At 34.4% G+C, this 16,796-nt stretch overlaps 1 protein-coding gene across 8 annotated transcripts in view; it reads right to left on the bottom strand.

Annotated features, from left to right (window-relative positions):
• Positions 1-16,796, bottom strand: part of DENND1B (DENN domain containing 1B) — a 265,472-nt gene that overhangs the window by 210,297 nt on the left and 38,379 nt on the right. Inside the window, exon 1 of one of the 8 annotated variants that reach the window (XM_055378557.2) lies at positions 12,929-12,980. The exons of 6 other annotated variants lie outside the window; for them this stretch is intronic. In XM_055378557.2, the coding sequence (XP_055234532.1) occupies positions 12,929-12,980 (52 nt within the window). Of the gene's footprint in view, positions 1-11,346; positions 13,140-16,796 lie in introns of those variants that run through there. One more of the 8 variants, XM_019028362.4, reaches the window with a different exon arrangement.

Raw genomic sequence — 16,796 nt, 5'->3', positions numbered from 1 at the left:
ATAATTCTTCATTTAATCATGTAAGTTTGATTCACACAAAAACCTCACAGAAATGAAAACATTATTTCAAGATCTTTTACTTTATAATCACTTGCAAAAATAGAGATCACACTTCTATTTGTTATTTTACATAATGCATACATTTAAAATTAAAACTAAGCAATTTTGAAAATATGTCCATTTGTTCACCATTCTAAAAATGCACATAAGCAATGGTGGAAATAAAATTTAATGTAATGATCCACTGTGATTATCTTCATTCGAATAAGCCATCCTGGAAAATCAAACTAGCACTTTAAAATAATTTTGGTGTTTTTGAAACTCAAACCTTAAAAAAACAGTTTGGATAATGGATAATTCTAACCTTTCTAAATATTTCTAGAAAGATGTAAAATCAGCATCACAACTTAAAACAAGGAAGCTCTCTTTTGAGCAAATATTAGCAAATTCTAACTAAGGTAATGAAAATGGAACTTCAAAGAACCTTAAGAAAATATAACCCATAGCATGTTAGATATATCATTTTGCTACATCCATTCCTTTTAAACAAGACCTATTATAATAAAATGAAAACCCTCATCAATCACCTGATAGAGTAATTCCAAACTTAACCAAACAGGGCTAATGGGTGAGAATTGAATTGAAAACACCTTGACAAAGAAAGCAATTTCTTTTCTTCGCACTCCTCTGAAGCTGTGGGTGATCATGGTAATCGAACCATCAACAGTGAGGGGCCATCTGTCCCAAGGGCCCTTCATGAGAGTTTTTAAAAAAACATCAACAATAAAGAAGGGAAAGAAATGCTGTACCACAGATGTTCAATCTTGATTAATCTATCACAAGGAACTTACAACTGAGAATCAATGTTTTGACATTTTTCAGATACTAATCATTAAAAGCCAACACAAACGTTTCTATAAGAACACAGGGAAAAAAAGTTAATCAGTTGCTTGTAGAAAGATGATCTGTCATACAGAACCTAATATACCTTTGAGTCAGCTAAGATCTTAAAGTTGCTTTAAGATCATATCCTAAAGCAATAGCTTTTATTATGATTCCTTTAAGGAGGAAAGAAGGTAAGAGGCCATGCTTTAAGTTAGCATGAGACTGTTGTTTGTTATAATTCTTTATAATTTTTATAATTATAAGAATTATAAAAAAGCAAGTATATGGTTAAATAAAAGAAGACATATATTTTTATTCACAACACTCATTATACTTAACTCTTTGAAGTAAAATATTGTCAAGAAACAGTCTTAATGTGAAACTTCAGAATGTAAAATTAACTGAACTGCTCATAAAACAGCTTCATTTTATTCATGACATTTAAAATCATGTTCATATTACACCAAAAAGTAATTTTGGGTAGATGTGCAAATGCTTCAAAGCTTTCTTGTTTGATATAAAGATGGTCTGAAGTACAGTAGACTTCTAATACTCCTGGATATAACAGACACAGTTCCAATGACTTGAGAATAAGCTAAAATTCATGAATAGAATCATACTAACTATAAAAATGACTTAAAGTTCACTAACATAAAAACATGTGTAAGCTACATTAAGAATAACTGCTAAAAATATTTTAAAATTAATTTTAAAATGAAAAATACATTAAAACAAAACATCAAAGAACCAAATTAAACCATGCATGACCTTTCTTTCAGGATATTTTCAAGTTACAATAAAAGTAAATGTAGAATAAATTTAAGATTCTAATGAATATAATAAAGTCACTAAGAAACTTACTGTAAATGCAATAACTCTTATTTATCTTTGTATCTACAAAGCCTAGGAATGGATCCTGTCACCCTAAAGAGATGGCACCTCAGGCACATGACAAAAGGAAAGTACAAATGCCCTCTTGAAGAAGAAACACTTGATCAACTCAGGTCTTGCCTAACATAAATGGGTAATTCAAAATTACTACAGAAAATCTAAACACCTGTGATTATAACCATCAGACACAAAGAATGGAATTAAGATACTAATTTTTTTTGTTCCTCCCACACAGGCTTCAGATATTAAAATTACCTGAAACAGCATATATTGTAAGGATATTTAAAATGTTATACAATAACATAACTCAAAACATGAACTAGCAAATTTTGAAAACTAGAACTTTTAAAAATATAAAAATATAATCTATGAAATTAAAAGCTCAATGAATAGAACAGCATATCTTATAAAACTGAAGACAGAAATAGTGAACTAAGTCAGACACAAATGATATTAAACAGATTGAGCCATAAAGAGGCAAAATAAATGAGAAAAATAAGAGGTTAAGAAAAATGGAGACCAGAATAAAATAAATCTATTTAAATTTCTAAAAGATCAGACCAAAGATACCAGAGTGTGTATAATGGAAGAGGGAAGAAAATAATATTAGAAGAAATAAAGGCTGATTTTCCAAAACTGATAAAAGACATATCTTTAGATTTGGAAATGACAACAAACCTAAGCAAGATCTCAAGACAGACATGACTAGACACATCACAATGAAATTGCAAAGTATAAAAAGATATGGATACCTTTCAAAGCATCCTAGAGAGAAAAGAGGTAAGTAGAAAACTACATACATTATTACATCGACAGCGGACTTCTCAATAGCAGCAATGGAAGCCAGAAGACAGTGGAATAATATATTCTAAAACTTAAGAACTGTGCAAACAGGAATGTAGGGAAAATAAATACATTTTCAGAAAGACAAAACTGAAAGATTTACCAAGAATAGACCCTTTCTAAAGGAGCAGCTAAAGAAATTGTAACAGAAAAATTCTCCTTTTTTATAAAATGCAAGAAATTATATTTCTTATATGCAAACATATATATAAAACAATGTTTACTGAAGCACTGCTTACAATTAGCAAAGTTTTGCAAGATAACCTATATGCCCATCAATATGAAAATGATTATACCATTATTATTCTATGAAACACTATATAACTCTGAAAAAGACTATAGCCTTGAAAAAAAAAGTTATATTTGTTCATATGAAAAAAAAATCTAAAAGAGTGATAAATGAAAATAATGAGACAAGATGAGGTCAGAGAGTTAAGGGGGAACAAACAGAACATAAAGGGCCTTAAGAGTGATAAAAAGGAACCTGCTTACACTCTGGGAAAGGGAGCCACAGCAGCATTTGAATAGAGAGGAGACATGTTCTGACATATTTTAACAGGATCACCCTGGCTTGTGTGTTGAGTATAAACTGAAAGGTAATAAAATAATGAACTCAGTTATGATGCTACAGATAATATTTAAAATGAACCTCTTAGGAAAAGAACTTACATCATTCATATATATATGAATTACTCAGATATATATATACATATACACACACACACACATATATACACACATATGTATATACACACACATACACATATATATAGACAATTTGTGGTAAAATATCAGGGAAGGAAGCAGATAACATAAAATTTACAAGATGATCTACCCTCTTGAGACAGAATTCATGGCAACAGCAATAAGGGTCCAAGAGTCCAATGGAAACTCTCCCAGTAGATTATAGTGGGTGTTTTATGAACCTGACGTGGACCCAGTGATCTTGCTGGCATGTAAATACTCTGGAAAGAAAAGAATCATGTTTTATACAACTAAATGAGTTCTAGATCTGCAGAACTTCAACATAGATGATGAGAAGCCCTCCCTACTCACTTTGCAGAACCGCAACCCAGGCTGTGAAGGATCACATGACATTAAAACTGCAAAGACCTGTGACTAGCAATATCATCATGAATGGCAGTCCAGGAACCAAGTGCAGCAATAATGAAATAGGATATACTTCAAACAATGGGCTAAGATGAGGGTGAATATCACTGTCAGCACCCACCAAAGTCAGAAGCATAATCCTAGGTGAAGCACTAAAACGAGGTCTAGACAAATGATTGCATCAGTGATATGGAAATAATCACAGTGAGACATTAAGAGCAAAGGCATGAAGCATAGTAGTTGAGGTAGACAAGCAATTCCTCAGTACTTATGAGATACCCCTGGAGGGCCACAGAAATACTAAAAGAGAATGAATACCTCAAAATGGGATCGAGACCCAGAAGGTACTCAAGAGGTTATCAAGCTGGAAAAAAACTGAATCTAAATATCAATGTGATATGATGTCATCTATACCTTCATGTTAGAGAAATCTAAGGACTTGTGGGGAACACCTTTCAAATGTTCATAGTAAAAACTAAGAAACTTGTTAACATAAAACTATAATAATAAAATGAACACAACATAGCTATTACATTTCAGTTCACAGGTCTCTGTTGATGTAGAATGAAAAGCAAATGAAAGTAGAGATGTGAATATTTTATTCTGTTTCTAATTAAATATGTTGTTTTATTGCTAAAATCTTCCCTGATCGTATCCAGAATTTCCTTAAACTAATAATGGGTAAATATCATTAACCTTTGAGGTCAAGATTATGACTGGTAAATACAACACTGTGATACTGGCAAAAAGAATCATTTCCCTGAATGGGCAGAAAACTATTAGTCTGAACATGCTTACTAATAATTAAGTCCTACAGTAATTTTCGCCCATTTTTCTTAAAACAATTAGCGCCGGGCGCAGTGGCTCACACCTGTAATCCCAGCACTTTGGGAGGCCAAGGAAGGTGGATCATGAGGTCAGGAGACTGAGACCATCCTGGCTAACACGGTGAAATCCCATCTCTACTAAAAATACAAACAATGAGCCAGGTGTGGTGGCAGGCACCTGTAGTCCCAGCTACTTGGGAGGCTGAGGCAGAAAAATGGCGTGAACCCGGGAGGCGGAGCTTGCAGTGAGCCAAGATCGCACCACTGCACTCCAGCCTGGGAGACAGAGTGAGACTCCTTCTTAAAAAAAAAAAAAAAAAGAAAAAGAAAAAGAAAAAGAAAACATATAATTATCAAGTTACTGGGAATTATATTAAAAATGCTATGTATTTCTAACAGAAAACAGTGATCTGATTTTGAGGCCAATTGGACTGGATTCTACTAAGCAGAATTCAAGAGCAAACACAAGTTCACAAGGATAATTTGTCATGTGACATTACACAAAATTGCCATATATCTTAGATCAGAGGTAAGAAGGATCACAAGAGACCTTGTTTCCTCTCCCTACATGGCAGGCTCCTTTATGTTCCACTAAAAAAAGGCACATCCTTTTATATTCTACACGTATACAGGGACCGCTCCAAATCTCCCAGCTTCCCTCCTAAAGTGTAAACTAATAGTTGAAAGTTCTTCCCAATGTCCAACTAAATCTCTCAGAAGATAATTTAACTCTTTTCTCTCTTGTTGAACAGCTGTGAAAAAAAAAAATAGATCACCCCCACATATAATTTAAAACAAATTCAAAAACCTTTACTGAAATTCTATTTCCCATTGTTCACAAATTATTTCCTATATATCTACATAGCGGTTCTCAACCCTTTCTGTTCATTAGATTACCTAAGGAAGATCATTTAAATTTTTAAAAAGTGACCCTTCACCCCACCCAATACCATTCTAGACACATCTACAATTGTTTAAAAACTCCCCAGGTGATTCTTATGTGCTGTTCTGGTTGAAAACTACTGCCACAAATCTTTCTGTAAAGAAATTTTTCTCAAGCCTTTTAAAAACCTTCTGCCATTTTTCAAGTTTCAAATATTGTTTTAAACTGGACTAAAAACAAGAACATAATATATAACGTGATATCTAAAACTAAGTGTTTTTGTAGATATTCATAAGCATAAATGAAGCAAAAATTCTATATCTCAAATTCAATTTTCCCAATGACTTGATTACAACATCCCCTTGACTAGTGTCCAACACTGAATCATATCCCTCTCACTCTACCTATGGAACCCAGACACCAATGCTAAAAGTTTCAGAATCAGCCTTCACACGCCTTCATCCTCTACATCTAATCAGCTGCCTAACCACGTTAGTTATTTCTTCGAAATGCAGTTGTCATCCATTCCTCCTCTTCCATATTCATCTTACTCTAAATTCTTATTGCCTAATTAGTCTTCTTGCCACTCAGCTCTTCTCAACTCACTGCCACTAAATTAATCTTAAGAGTTTTTATTATTCCTCCCTTCACAGAACAATATTCAGTGGCTCACTACTGCTTAACAAAACCCAACTCATCAAACTGTGTTAATATTTAATGCCTCATATAGAACTTTAAAATTTTAACATAACTCCATATGCAACTCCAGTGTTGCAAAATTCTGCACTTCCTACCCAATTCCATCCTACCTATCTAAATGTATTTCCCACCAACTCCAATGCAAATTTTCTACTCAATCCCAGTGTCCTTTCACATAAATAAAATTTATTCCCAATTCCAAGGATTTACTTATACTCCAACACATGCTGCACCCCCTTCTGAAATCCTATGTTCACTTTTCTCTGTCTCTCTAAAATCAATACATTATTCCTGACCTATGCTATGAGACCTTCCCAAAATACTACAACCACACAGACTATCTCACTTCCAGACAATAACCATCGCTACCAAACCATCTTATTTGTGTCTCCTCATTTAAACAAAGCTCCTAAAAGCCGGAATCATGTTTCAAATTTTAATGTACACTTTATAAAGGTAGCTTTTTCAGTTTTTTATTGAGTATATTTTCCATTCTTTCCATTCAATGGATGTATATAATGCAAATAAAATTATTCCCTATCATATCAATTTTTCACAGTAAACGTCATAAACTTTATTTGCTTATTTTAATGTGCTTATTTTAACAAGTAGCTGGCTTACCCTAACATAAACCTGATCAATTCTGATTTAAAGGTAATATAATAAATCAAGTAATCCTTAACACCAAAGAGAGTGAAGTGATCTGCCCTTATTTTCACTACATATTTTCACTAAAGATAACAAGCAAATGAGCAGAGGTAAGCTATTACTAATTAAGAAAGCCCCATACTTCAAGAAAGAAATAGGCAATTAAATAGTAATCATGTAGAATAAATAGTAATTATACAAATTATCCTTGGGCATTTGCCACTGACGTGTTTTTAGTTAGCCCCCATAATGTACAGCACAGTACGTCTCAAGCTTTTTGGTCTCAGGACTGATTTATTCTCTCAAATATCACTGAGGTCGTCAAAGAACTTTTGTTTAGGTGAGTTATAGTAAATGACACTTATGTATTAAAAATCAAAACTTAAAAATTAGTAAAGCACAAAAATCTTCAAGTACACACTTCATTAGTCATCAGAGTTATAACTTCATCATGTCCTGAAGCCTATGCAAAAATCTACCATATACTTGTGAGAAATGGGAACGAAAAAGGCTAATAATGTCTCACTACTACGAAAAAAGTTCTGACCTCACAGAACTCCTGAAGTACTCCAGGGAACCGCCACAGACCCCTAGACTACACTTTGAGAGCCAAAGGTATATCACAAAGAATTTTAAAAACAGATTAAAATAATGTTTTTATGTATGGTATAAAACTTGTTTTCTAATTAAGATTTTCTTTAAAACCTGAGAAAAAGTCAAGGTATAATTATTTATACCTTATATATTACACAAATATAGTCCCTTTTTACAGGTAGAAAAGACAAAGGGGAGATTTCAAGGTTAAATGCCTTTAGGATATATAGGTAATAAAAATGAGTAGAGTGAGCCTACAGAAGACAGACTATAAAAGGACATGTAGTAAAAAATAGATCCCATTCCCCTTCCCAAAAAAGCAACCATTATTCAGCTCCATCCATGTGGAATGTGGGCCCAGTGTTGACAGATACTTTTGATTTTTCAAGAAAATCCAGAATATTTATGAAAACAAAATCACCCAATTTTTAAGTTGGGAAAAATAATTAAACATTTCATGAATACCATGTGAGCCAAATAAGGTGTGTCAGGGGGCCATCATTTTTTATCTCTATATTATGACATGGGAACTTAAATTAGAAAAGAAAAAATTCTTTAAGGTTAATCATATGTTTAAAGTAAAGGGCTACTTGAATTTTTTAATCTGTTACGGTGGCCTTTAGACTGAAAATAGTTTTTATCTAATTTTTTTCAAATGTGCCACACTAAATGCAGGAAAATTAATCCTAATTTTGCAGATTCTAAGGTTAACATTTTAAAAGAAAATGAACATGGACATTATTAAACCTGTTTCCTTGACCTTAAGAACATTTAAAAAAATAAGTTAGACATAAGTTGTTTAATCAGAATTGGTACATATATACATTATATATGTATATTATTTGACATTTTTGAGATGTCTGAATTTTATAGGCACACTATCAAAAGAAAATACAATCTCAGAATAGGGTTGATCACTTTAAAAATTAGCTTACTAGAGCCCATAATGTTGATATTACCATATGACAACTTTATGATTCAACATAAAGGACAACTGAAATCTGGGAGGATACTGGCTACTAGAAAGTTTCGAGGAATAGCAGACACCACTTTATTCTGGTAACTTCTTGAGAGTATTTACATCACAACTTGTAAGAAACAATGAGAAAATGAGACAGCCAAAAGGATTAAAACAGATTAGCAAAGAACTCATAAAGAGAAGAATTATGTCCTTTGGAACAACAAACAGAATCACACATTTAGAAAAATAATTATTGGCTGAGAAACTATAGCAGGAAAACAAACTGAAAGAAAAAGAATAAATTCGAAATTCATGACCTCAGACCAAAAATATGCTTATATTTGTTGTATATTCTAATACTAGTCTATCCTCTAGGAAAGTGAGCAATTAATTCCCATTTAGGTTGTCCTAAAAAAAGTAGTAAGGAAGTAAAACAATAAAAGAGTTGGGGGATTATCATTTGAAGTTTAAAACTTTCAGTAGTATATAATTATATCTTCAGTGAATTCTTAAAGCATTCACGGCATGGTAGTTACGTGGCTGGATACTGAAGTCAAACTTCATATAGACATGCCATGCATTGTCATTCACTCATCATACACCAGGGGCGTCCAATCTTTTGGCTTCCCTGGGCCACACTGGAAGAAGGAGAATCATCTCAGGCCCCACATAAAATATACTAAAAATAGCTGATGAGCAAAAAAAAGGAAAAACTTTTAAAATGCTGTAAGAAAGTTTATGAATTTTTTGGCCACATTCAAAGCTGTCCTGGCCACATGCAGCCTGCAGGCCATAGGTTGGACAAGCTTGCTATACATGATCTTTCTCAAGCTACACAGCACTCTGTGCCTCACTTTTCTGCAATGTAAAGTAGTGATAATAGCAGTACCCACCTTGAGAGATGTTGATAGGATGAGTGGAGATTACATATATTCACTATATCATTATATGCATTCACTATCACTATTCGCTATCACTTTATTCATCATTGTAAGGCAAGATGGAAAAAATGCTGAGATACTGATGCAGAAATTTGACCACAGTGAACAGAGGTAATGCATTAAGCAAAATGGTAGGTTATTACTGGCTCTTTCTTTCTCTTCATATAAATTTACCTCCCCTCACCCAGGACCTTCCCAAGTCTGGTCACTTGTTTTGTAATGCCATCCTTCTATACTTCTGTCTTAAAGAGTAACTCCTTAAGAAATTTTTACATTTATGGTCAACTAATTATTAGTTCAAAACTTAAGAGCGCTGCACAACAGCTCACCACCCATTCCTAACTGGCCCACCTATGTGTTTCACGTGTTCTTCTTTCCTTCAACTCACTCTCAACTTCTATTTTCTATACTTATCTCTTTGCCCTTACCTCATTATCACTCAATGGCCAGCACAATCTCTCCTCTCTCTCACCTTCTCTATCTCCTTTCCTCATTTTCTGTCATGGTAAAAGTGAAACTGGGTAACTACAGGAAGAAATGTGTATTGTTACCAAAGGGAATCGGAATAACAGAAGAAACATTAAGTTAGTTAAAAGACACCATGGCAGACTGATCCTTAGAATATGACTCAAATAATACAATATAAGCTGCTGCTTCCCCATATGCATAGTTATTCTCAGGAATAAGTTACATACATTAATACATCCAAGCAAGAAGCCCAAGTGCATAAAACCTTAATTATTGCTCAAGATTGATATGTGACTGACAAGAGGAGAAGCAATTAGTCCAGGTTGGTAAATAAAAGCAGACAGATGACACAGTTACTAGCAACTTAACTTCCATCACCTCTAAATGGACTGTAACTACATTCTTGGTATTGACAATGCCAATATAAGATCAGACAGAGCCTCCGGATTCTTTGTACACTAAGATTGCAACCATCTCCTCCAAGGAGTTGTATAATAACACTGCCCACCAGACCTATGTATCAACAGAATAGGTATCAAAATGCCAAATACCAAATTGGAAAGAGTCTTAATTATGTACCGCAGATATGCAGTGTCCTACTTCTTTGTTTCTACAGACAAACGTGATCATATTAAACAAGGAAATTGGGGAAAAAAACAATGAAGAAAAAGGATCAAGATTTTGTACTCACACAACAAGAAAATAAATATTCAGAACTTGACAGAAGTCTATAATGGAGCTTTTTAGGAAAAAGAGTAAATACTAGACATCTACTGTTTCTTGCATTTATAGTGTGGTCTGCAATATACACTCTTCAAATTAAGAAGTTTAAACATCTATGTTTAAGAATAAGCACAAAAAAATTAGAAATATGCATGTATTATTAGACCTCAAGTATCCACCCCTGACAGTTATTTGCTTAACCTGTTTTTATAAACACAGCATACAAACCTCGATGAATGTTTCTCCTGTTATTCTTCTACCTTACCCAACACTTTTTCCCCCTTACCAGCTTATTTTATGGTCAGAGGTTAAACTGCTAACCCTTCACCTTCCAGGAAAGTTTTTTTTCCTCTCTCATAAAAGGTTTTTCACAGTGTGCAGCAGTCGGATTAGCTCTTCTCTTCGAGAACAAAAGCTCTGTCTTTGTCTTCGTTGTTTGGGCATGGAGCCCCTACATCAGAGGAAGCTGCTCCTACTCAACATGCACAATAATGATATTGTGAGGCCCCACGAAAGCCTGGCCTCTCAGTGTCTAGACTCTCATCCAACCAGCTAGCCAAACAGAAAATCCTGTCAAGCACTCAGCTGAAAATTAACTAAGGTATCCTGTTGAGAACCTGATGAAGATGTTATTTGACCATACGGTAAAACTTTCTATTGTTGAACATAAAGATAAGAGAAAAAGTTTTAGAACTCAATGCTTTAACAATCCTGGTCACCAATTCACACATGGGTCAGTAAATGTATTTTACCAACATACAACCCCTTCCTCTATACGTGGGCGTGCTCTTAAAATAATACACAGGCTTATTTATGACATTCTAATTTCTTGCATTTAAAAATCTGTGCAACTAAAAGATACATTCAAAAAAATTACAAGAAATTATATTTTATTTGCAGTATTTACATTAAATATTTATCATTAGAAATTCTGCTACTGTATTTTTCACTGAAGGACCCAATCAAAATGCAGAAGTCAAAATAAAACTGTCATATCTTTTCATATTCCTGAATAAGTTTTAAAATATTGAACATAAGAGAAACAGTAAACTAAAAAGTAGATAACTGATTAAAACTTAGAAATAAAAATAGAGTATATAAACCAAACCATTCTTATAAAAACTATCTGTAAATTTTTTAACCTGTAAAAAGTTAAACACATTAGATAAATTTAAATTCAGTCATATGATGGTAGTGAAAGATAATTCTCTCAAGTATATTAAGTTATGGTTGAGTTCATGAATATTTACAAGGGACTTTGGGGACTGCTGCAGTTTATGAAATATTTTGTAATTTAAACCAATAGCAACAACAAATATTGAAAATTATTAAGTGAAAACTATATATGATTACAACCACATTTAATAAGCTCATATTGAAATCTAAAAAGGAATACACAAAAATAGATGTTTTGTGTTATTGGTATAAAAAGAAAAATCTTTTTCCTTCTTTCAAAATTGACTGCAATACATTACATTCGTAATTTAAAAAAAAAACTTTGCAAAATAATCAGAATAGTTCAAAACCCTACAAACAGACAGCAATTAATGAAAGATAAGGGTGTAACTACTGTATACAGGATTCAGAATTAAAGAATACATCATTTGTTACATACTCCATAGAGTAATATAAATTGATTTCCCAAATTTTAGGAGAAACATAAATATGCTTTTTTTTTTAACCTACAACAAACTTAACAAAAGAAATACATTTATTCTTAAGGGGGAATATAATCAATGCTTATACATAGCAGATGTCTGGCATGGAGGAGTATGTTCCTACTCTTTTAATAGACACATGAAAATCTAAGCCTGGCAAACAAAAATATTTAAATTGAAGACTCTGGAACACAGTGGATAAGTAAGAACTGGCAGAAAATGTTAAATATTTCATTCCTACTTCTGTAGAAAAAGCGGACAAAATTTTAACAAAATTTAAAAGAACATTTCATAAAACAATAACATGCAATTTTAAGAAAATAGATTTGGTTAAATCTATATTATATATGAATAATACAAAAGTTAACAGGAAGGTACAAAAAACAATATTGAATGGGTCCAACATGCCTACCATTGAGTATCTTTTACATCAATGAATTAGCAATCTGTAAAATGATTACAGTACCAAATACATCCACCCAAATACTGGAGGCAGAATGGCTTTATTCTACTATACCTCTGCTTCAAGTGGTTTTATTTCCTCAGAACGCTACACAGCTCCACCTTGGCTTTTGGCAATTAAACTAAATAAAATTTAAAAGTCCAAGACCTCAGAGAATTCACTGTTAAAAAAAAATACTCTGAAGCTACTTCTCATGGGTTCTCGGGTACATTTCCTTTGTTAGAAGAAGTGATCTAAAGTTTTGCTTAACAGTTTATGTTCACTTTAGTGTGAACTATGAAACATTCCATTTACAAAGTGTTCTTAGACTTTTATGAATTCTAAAGGGTATTACTCGAAAATATAGGTTGGGGCCATCTTTTCTCCTCCCGTGGAGCTGCCGCCATGAAGGTCGAGCTATGCGGTTTCAGCCGGTACAAGGTCTACCCCGGACACGGGAGGCGCTACGCCAGGACCGACAGGAAAGTTTTCCAGTTTCTTAATGCAAAATGCGAATCGGCGTACTTTTCCAGGGGGAATCCTCGGCAGATAAACTGGACTGTCCTCTACAGAAAGAAGCACAAAAAGGGACAATTGGAAGAAATTCAAAAGAAAAGAACTTGCCGAGCAGTCAAATTGCAGGCGGCTATTACAGGTGCCTCTCCTGCTGATATAATGGCGAAGAGGAATCAGAAACCTGAAGTTAGAAAGGCTCAACGAGAACAAGGTATCAGGGCTGCTAAGGAAGCAAAAAAGGCTAAGCAAAGTATCTAAAAACACTGCAATGTCTGCTGTTAAGGCACCTACAAAGGCAGCACCTAAGCAAATGATTGTGAAGCCTGTGAAAGTTTCAGTTCTCGAGTTGGTGGAAAACGCTAAACTGGCAGATTAGATTTTTAAATAAATATTGGACTTAAAAAAAAAAAAGAAAATATAGGTTGGAATACTGCAAAACAACCCACTCTTTTGATTTCAAGCTCAATTTTAAGCTGCAGATTCCAACTTTCATTGAACTTGAATAGCAAAAATTTTGAGTCAGAGATAACATAAGATCTACTCATTTTGAGACTTGGGATTAAATGGTTTGCCCAATTCTTTCTACCTGTCTGTCTGTCTCTCTATCTATCTATCTATCGAGACAGGATCTTGCTCTCTTGCTCAGGTTGGAGTACAGAGGCACAATCATAGCTTACTGCAGCCTCAGTTGAGGCTGCCTCAGCCTCCCAAATAGCTAAGACTACAGGCGTGTGCCACCACACCCAGCTAATTAAAAAATAATAATAATTTGTACAGACAGGGTCTCACTATGTTGTCCAAACTGGTCTTGAACTCCTGGCCTGAAGCAATCCTTACACCTTGGCCTCACAAAGCACTAGGATTAGAGGTGTGAGCCACCATGCACAGCCTCTTATGTTTTAAATTAAAATAATAAATTCTATGTATGTCATAAAAATCATCCCTGAGATAATCTGTGATAAATTTGTTACTGTAACCTTTCCTTACAAATGCCCATACTGCATTCCTGTTGTACTGGAATGGCTATTCATTAGCCCCAAGGCTCTACTGATCTTGCTTGCCTTTCTCTTAGACTGCTATCCATATTTTTGTTATACCACTCATTCTGAAAACAGCTTCCTTTTTATTTGCGACTGCTGAGTACACACCCAAGCATCTACTCTTTTGAATGTCTCTTTGAGACTACTTCATAAATGAGATTTCTCAATACTAGCATTTATGCAAGACATCAAAACTATTGCTATGTCTCTTGAAAATCATCGAAGACTGCCTAATTGCACATAAAAAAGCCTATTCTGAGTCTAAATCATACTTCATCTTTGATAAGCCCTCATCCATTCCTAACTCTATCCCAGTTCTTCCAATTGCACACATAGGGCATATCAGAGACACTGCTCCTTTCCTACAATCAGCTATAAGGCAGCACACCAATAAACCTGACAGCAACATCTCCAACAGAATAGTGGGAAAATCATCTGCCCTATGTCAAAGTGGTTGGATCTAAGCACCACCATAGCCCTATTCCTTTAGACAATGGCTTCAAACTTTCAGATGCATAACAATCACCTGGGAAACTTTTTCCAAAATGTAGATTACACTCCCACCTCCATCCTTAAAATAATCAAAGTATGTCCCAGGATCCTGACTTCTCAATAAATCATCTATAGCTCTAAATCACATACTGACAAACACTGAATAGCAGCTCTTTCTAAACACCTGTGGACATCTGTCTAGCAACATTAAACATTCCATCTTGGAGGTATGACAAAACTCCACAGGCCCCTGAAAACAAGGAGATTTTTGCACTCTATTAGACTTGTTTGCCTCTATCTACTAAGCATTATAGGAGATTCTCCTACTTAATCATTACGGTGAGAATGCAACAATGATTCTTATTCATTTTTAGGCCTTTTCTTAGCTAGACAAGAAAAACATTCACATAGGTATCCAGGATCTAATTTACTACAGGTAGGGAAGCCTCAAGATTCTAATTATGTAAAAATTGGTGAATTTAAAAATAAATACTTAGAATTCTGCTTCAAAAAAAGAAAAACAAGTAAAGCTATGTCTTCCTGTTGAGTTACAATACACATCCCCCTTTAGTCTGGTAGAACTGTGTTTTCCAATCACCTTGAGGAAATAAAGCATTACTTAGTTCTAAGATAAAATTTCCAGTATTATGCTGAAATTTTATTAGAAAGGAGAGGGTAACATAGATATCTGACCTGGAAAGCAGATAACCCAGCTCATTTTCTTCCCACAGGTTTTGATTGCCTCCTAATTTCCTATAATTCATTGTCCCTATTTACTTTCCCCTTCAACTGTATTTACACAGATTTCTCTGACACCTGTTTATTACATTTCTTCTCCTCTCTGTCACTGATCCAGTATGAATTAGCATGCATGAGTACCCTCTGTTATATAACAGGACAAAGGGGAGTATCTAATATTATAACTGGAAAAGAAGTTTTCATGACAAATGATTTTGAAACAATGCTGAATTTTGAATTTAAGGTGCTATTTTTCTCATTTAGACATAGAAGTATTTTCCTTTCAAAGCCAAAAAATATCAACATTAAATCCACATACAGAATGACAGCCAGGTCACAACAATTCCCTCGTTTCTGGGAACTACATCTTATACCCAGGGTGGGTTTTCAGTAGTTGCATCCACAATTGGTGAATGTGACCTCAGGCCAGAGCTGATAAGTCAAACACATGACCTAATCTGGCCAGTTTCTTTCTCATAGAAGACTTGGGTTATTAACTGTGAAACACAACATGGAAGATGCTGATGCAGAATCACTTTTTGGCAGAAAGATGACAGAAGATCCTCAGAACTTCCATGGTAACTATATTCCCAAACATTATTTACCCATGTACTTAGTTACCATAGCTTTTCTTCTAACCATAGATGCAGAATGTTAAAGCAGCACTTTTACATCCATAAACAGGACATCTGCTCCCAGCCAAGAGAAAGTACAAACTGTATTTGCTCTCTCTCTAACAACTAAAAATCTAAAAAAATACATTAAACAATTTTCAGACATTAGTAAATGCAGGACAGTGATCCCTGACAGAGATAAAACAAACAAGGTAAGCCTTACAATTGGTCTTAATATCTGGAGTTTCCAGGATGTGGCACAAGGTGGGAGAAACCCAGGCAGAGCCTGGTGGTCTTCCTGAGATGAGGTTGGAAGGCCAAAGCATCTAGACTCCATGAAGAGAACAGAGACGAAGCTGCACAGGAATAGAGCTCTGGAGAGCTGCAGAAGGTTCACCACCAACCCACCCAAGACTTTAGTGCTGATGATCAGTGCACACATATGAGGAAACTACCAGACACTGAGGAAAGAATCACCCAAAAGAAATGGGGGGGAAATCCCAGGATCAGCTGACATTCACACCACCCAGAGTGGGAAAACCTCGTAATCAACAAGAGTATCCTGTACAGTACTCAGAGGGTAATACCTTAGCAGTGGGACAAAATCAGCACTGGACTGAAGATGACTCTGGTTTCACCTACCAAAGCTTAAAAGCAAGCCTCAAATGTTCAAACTGTTTCCAAATAACTTAACTGTAATCTAAAACAAAACCTTAAGTGCATATGGGACATATAAGAGAAGAAACCATATAATGCACCACAAAGCAAGTCCTAACTGATTTAAAAGGATTCGAGTCATACCATGATATTCTCTGGAATTACA

Source organism: Gorilla gorilla, chromosome 1 (assembly GCF_029281585.2).
Source record: "Gorilla gorilla gorilla isolate KB3781 chromosome 1, NHGRI_mGorGor1-v2.1_pri, whole genome shotgun sequence".
In the NCBI taxonomy this organism is placed as follows: Eukaryota; Metazoa; Chordata; class Mammalia; order Primates; family Hominidae; genus Gorilla; species Gorilla gorilla.
The sequence above is the reverse complement of the archived record's forward strand: the minus strand, read 5'-3'. Positions and strand labels throughout refer to the sequence as shown.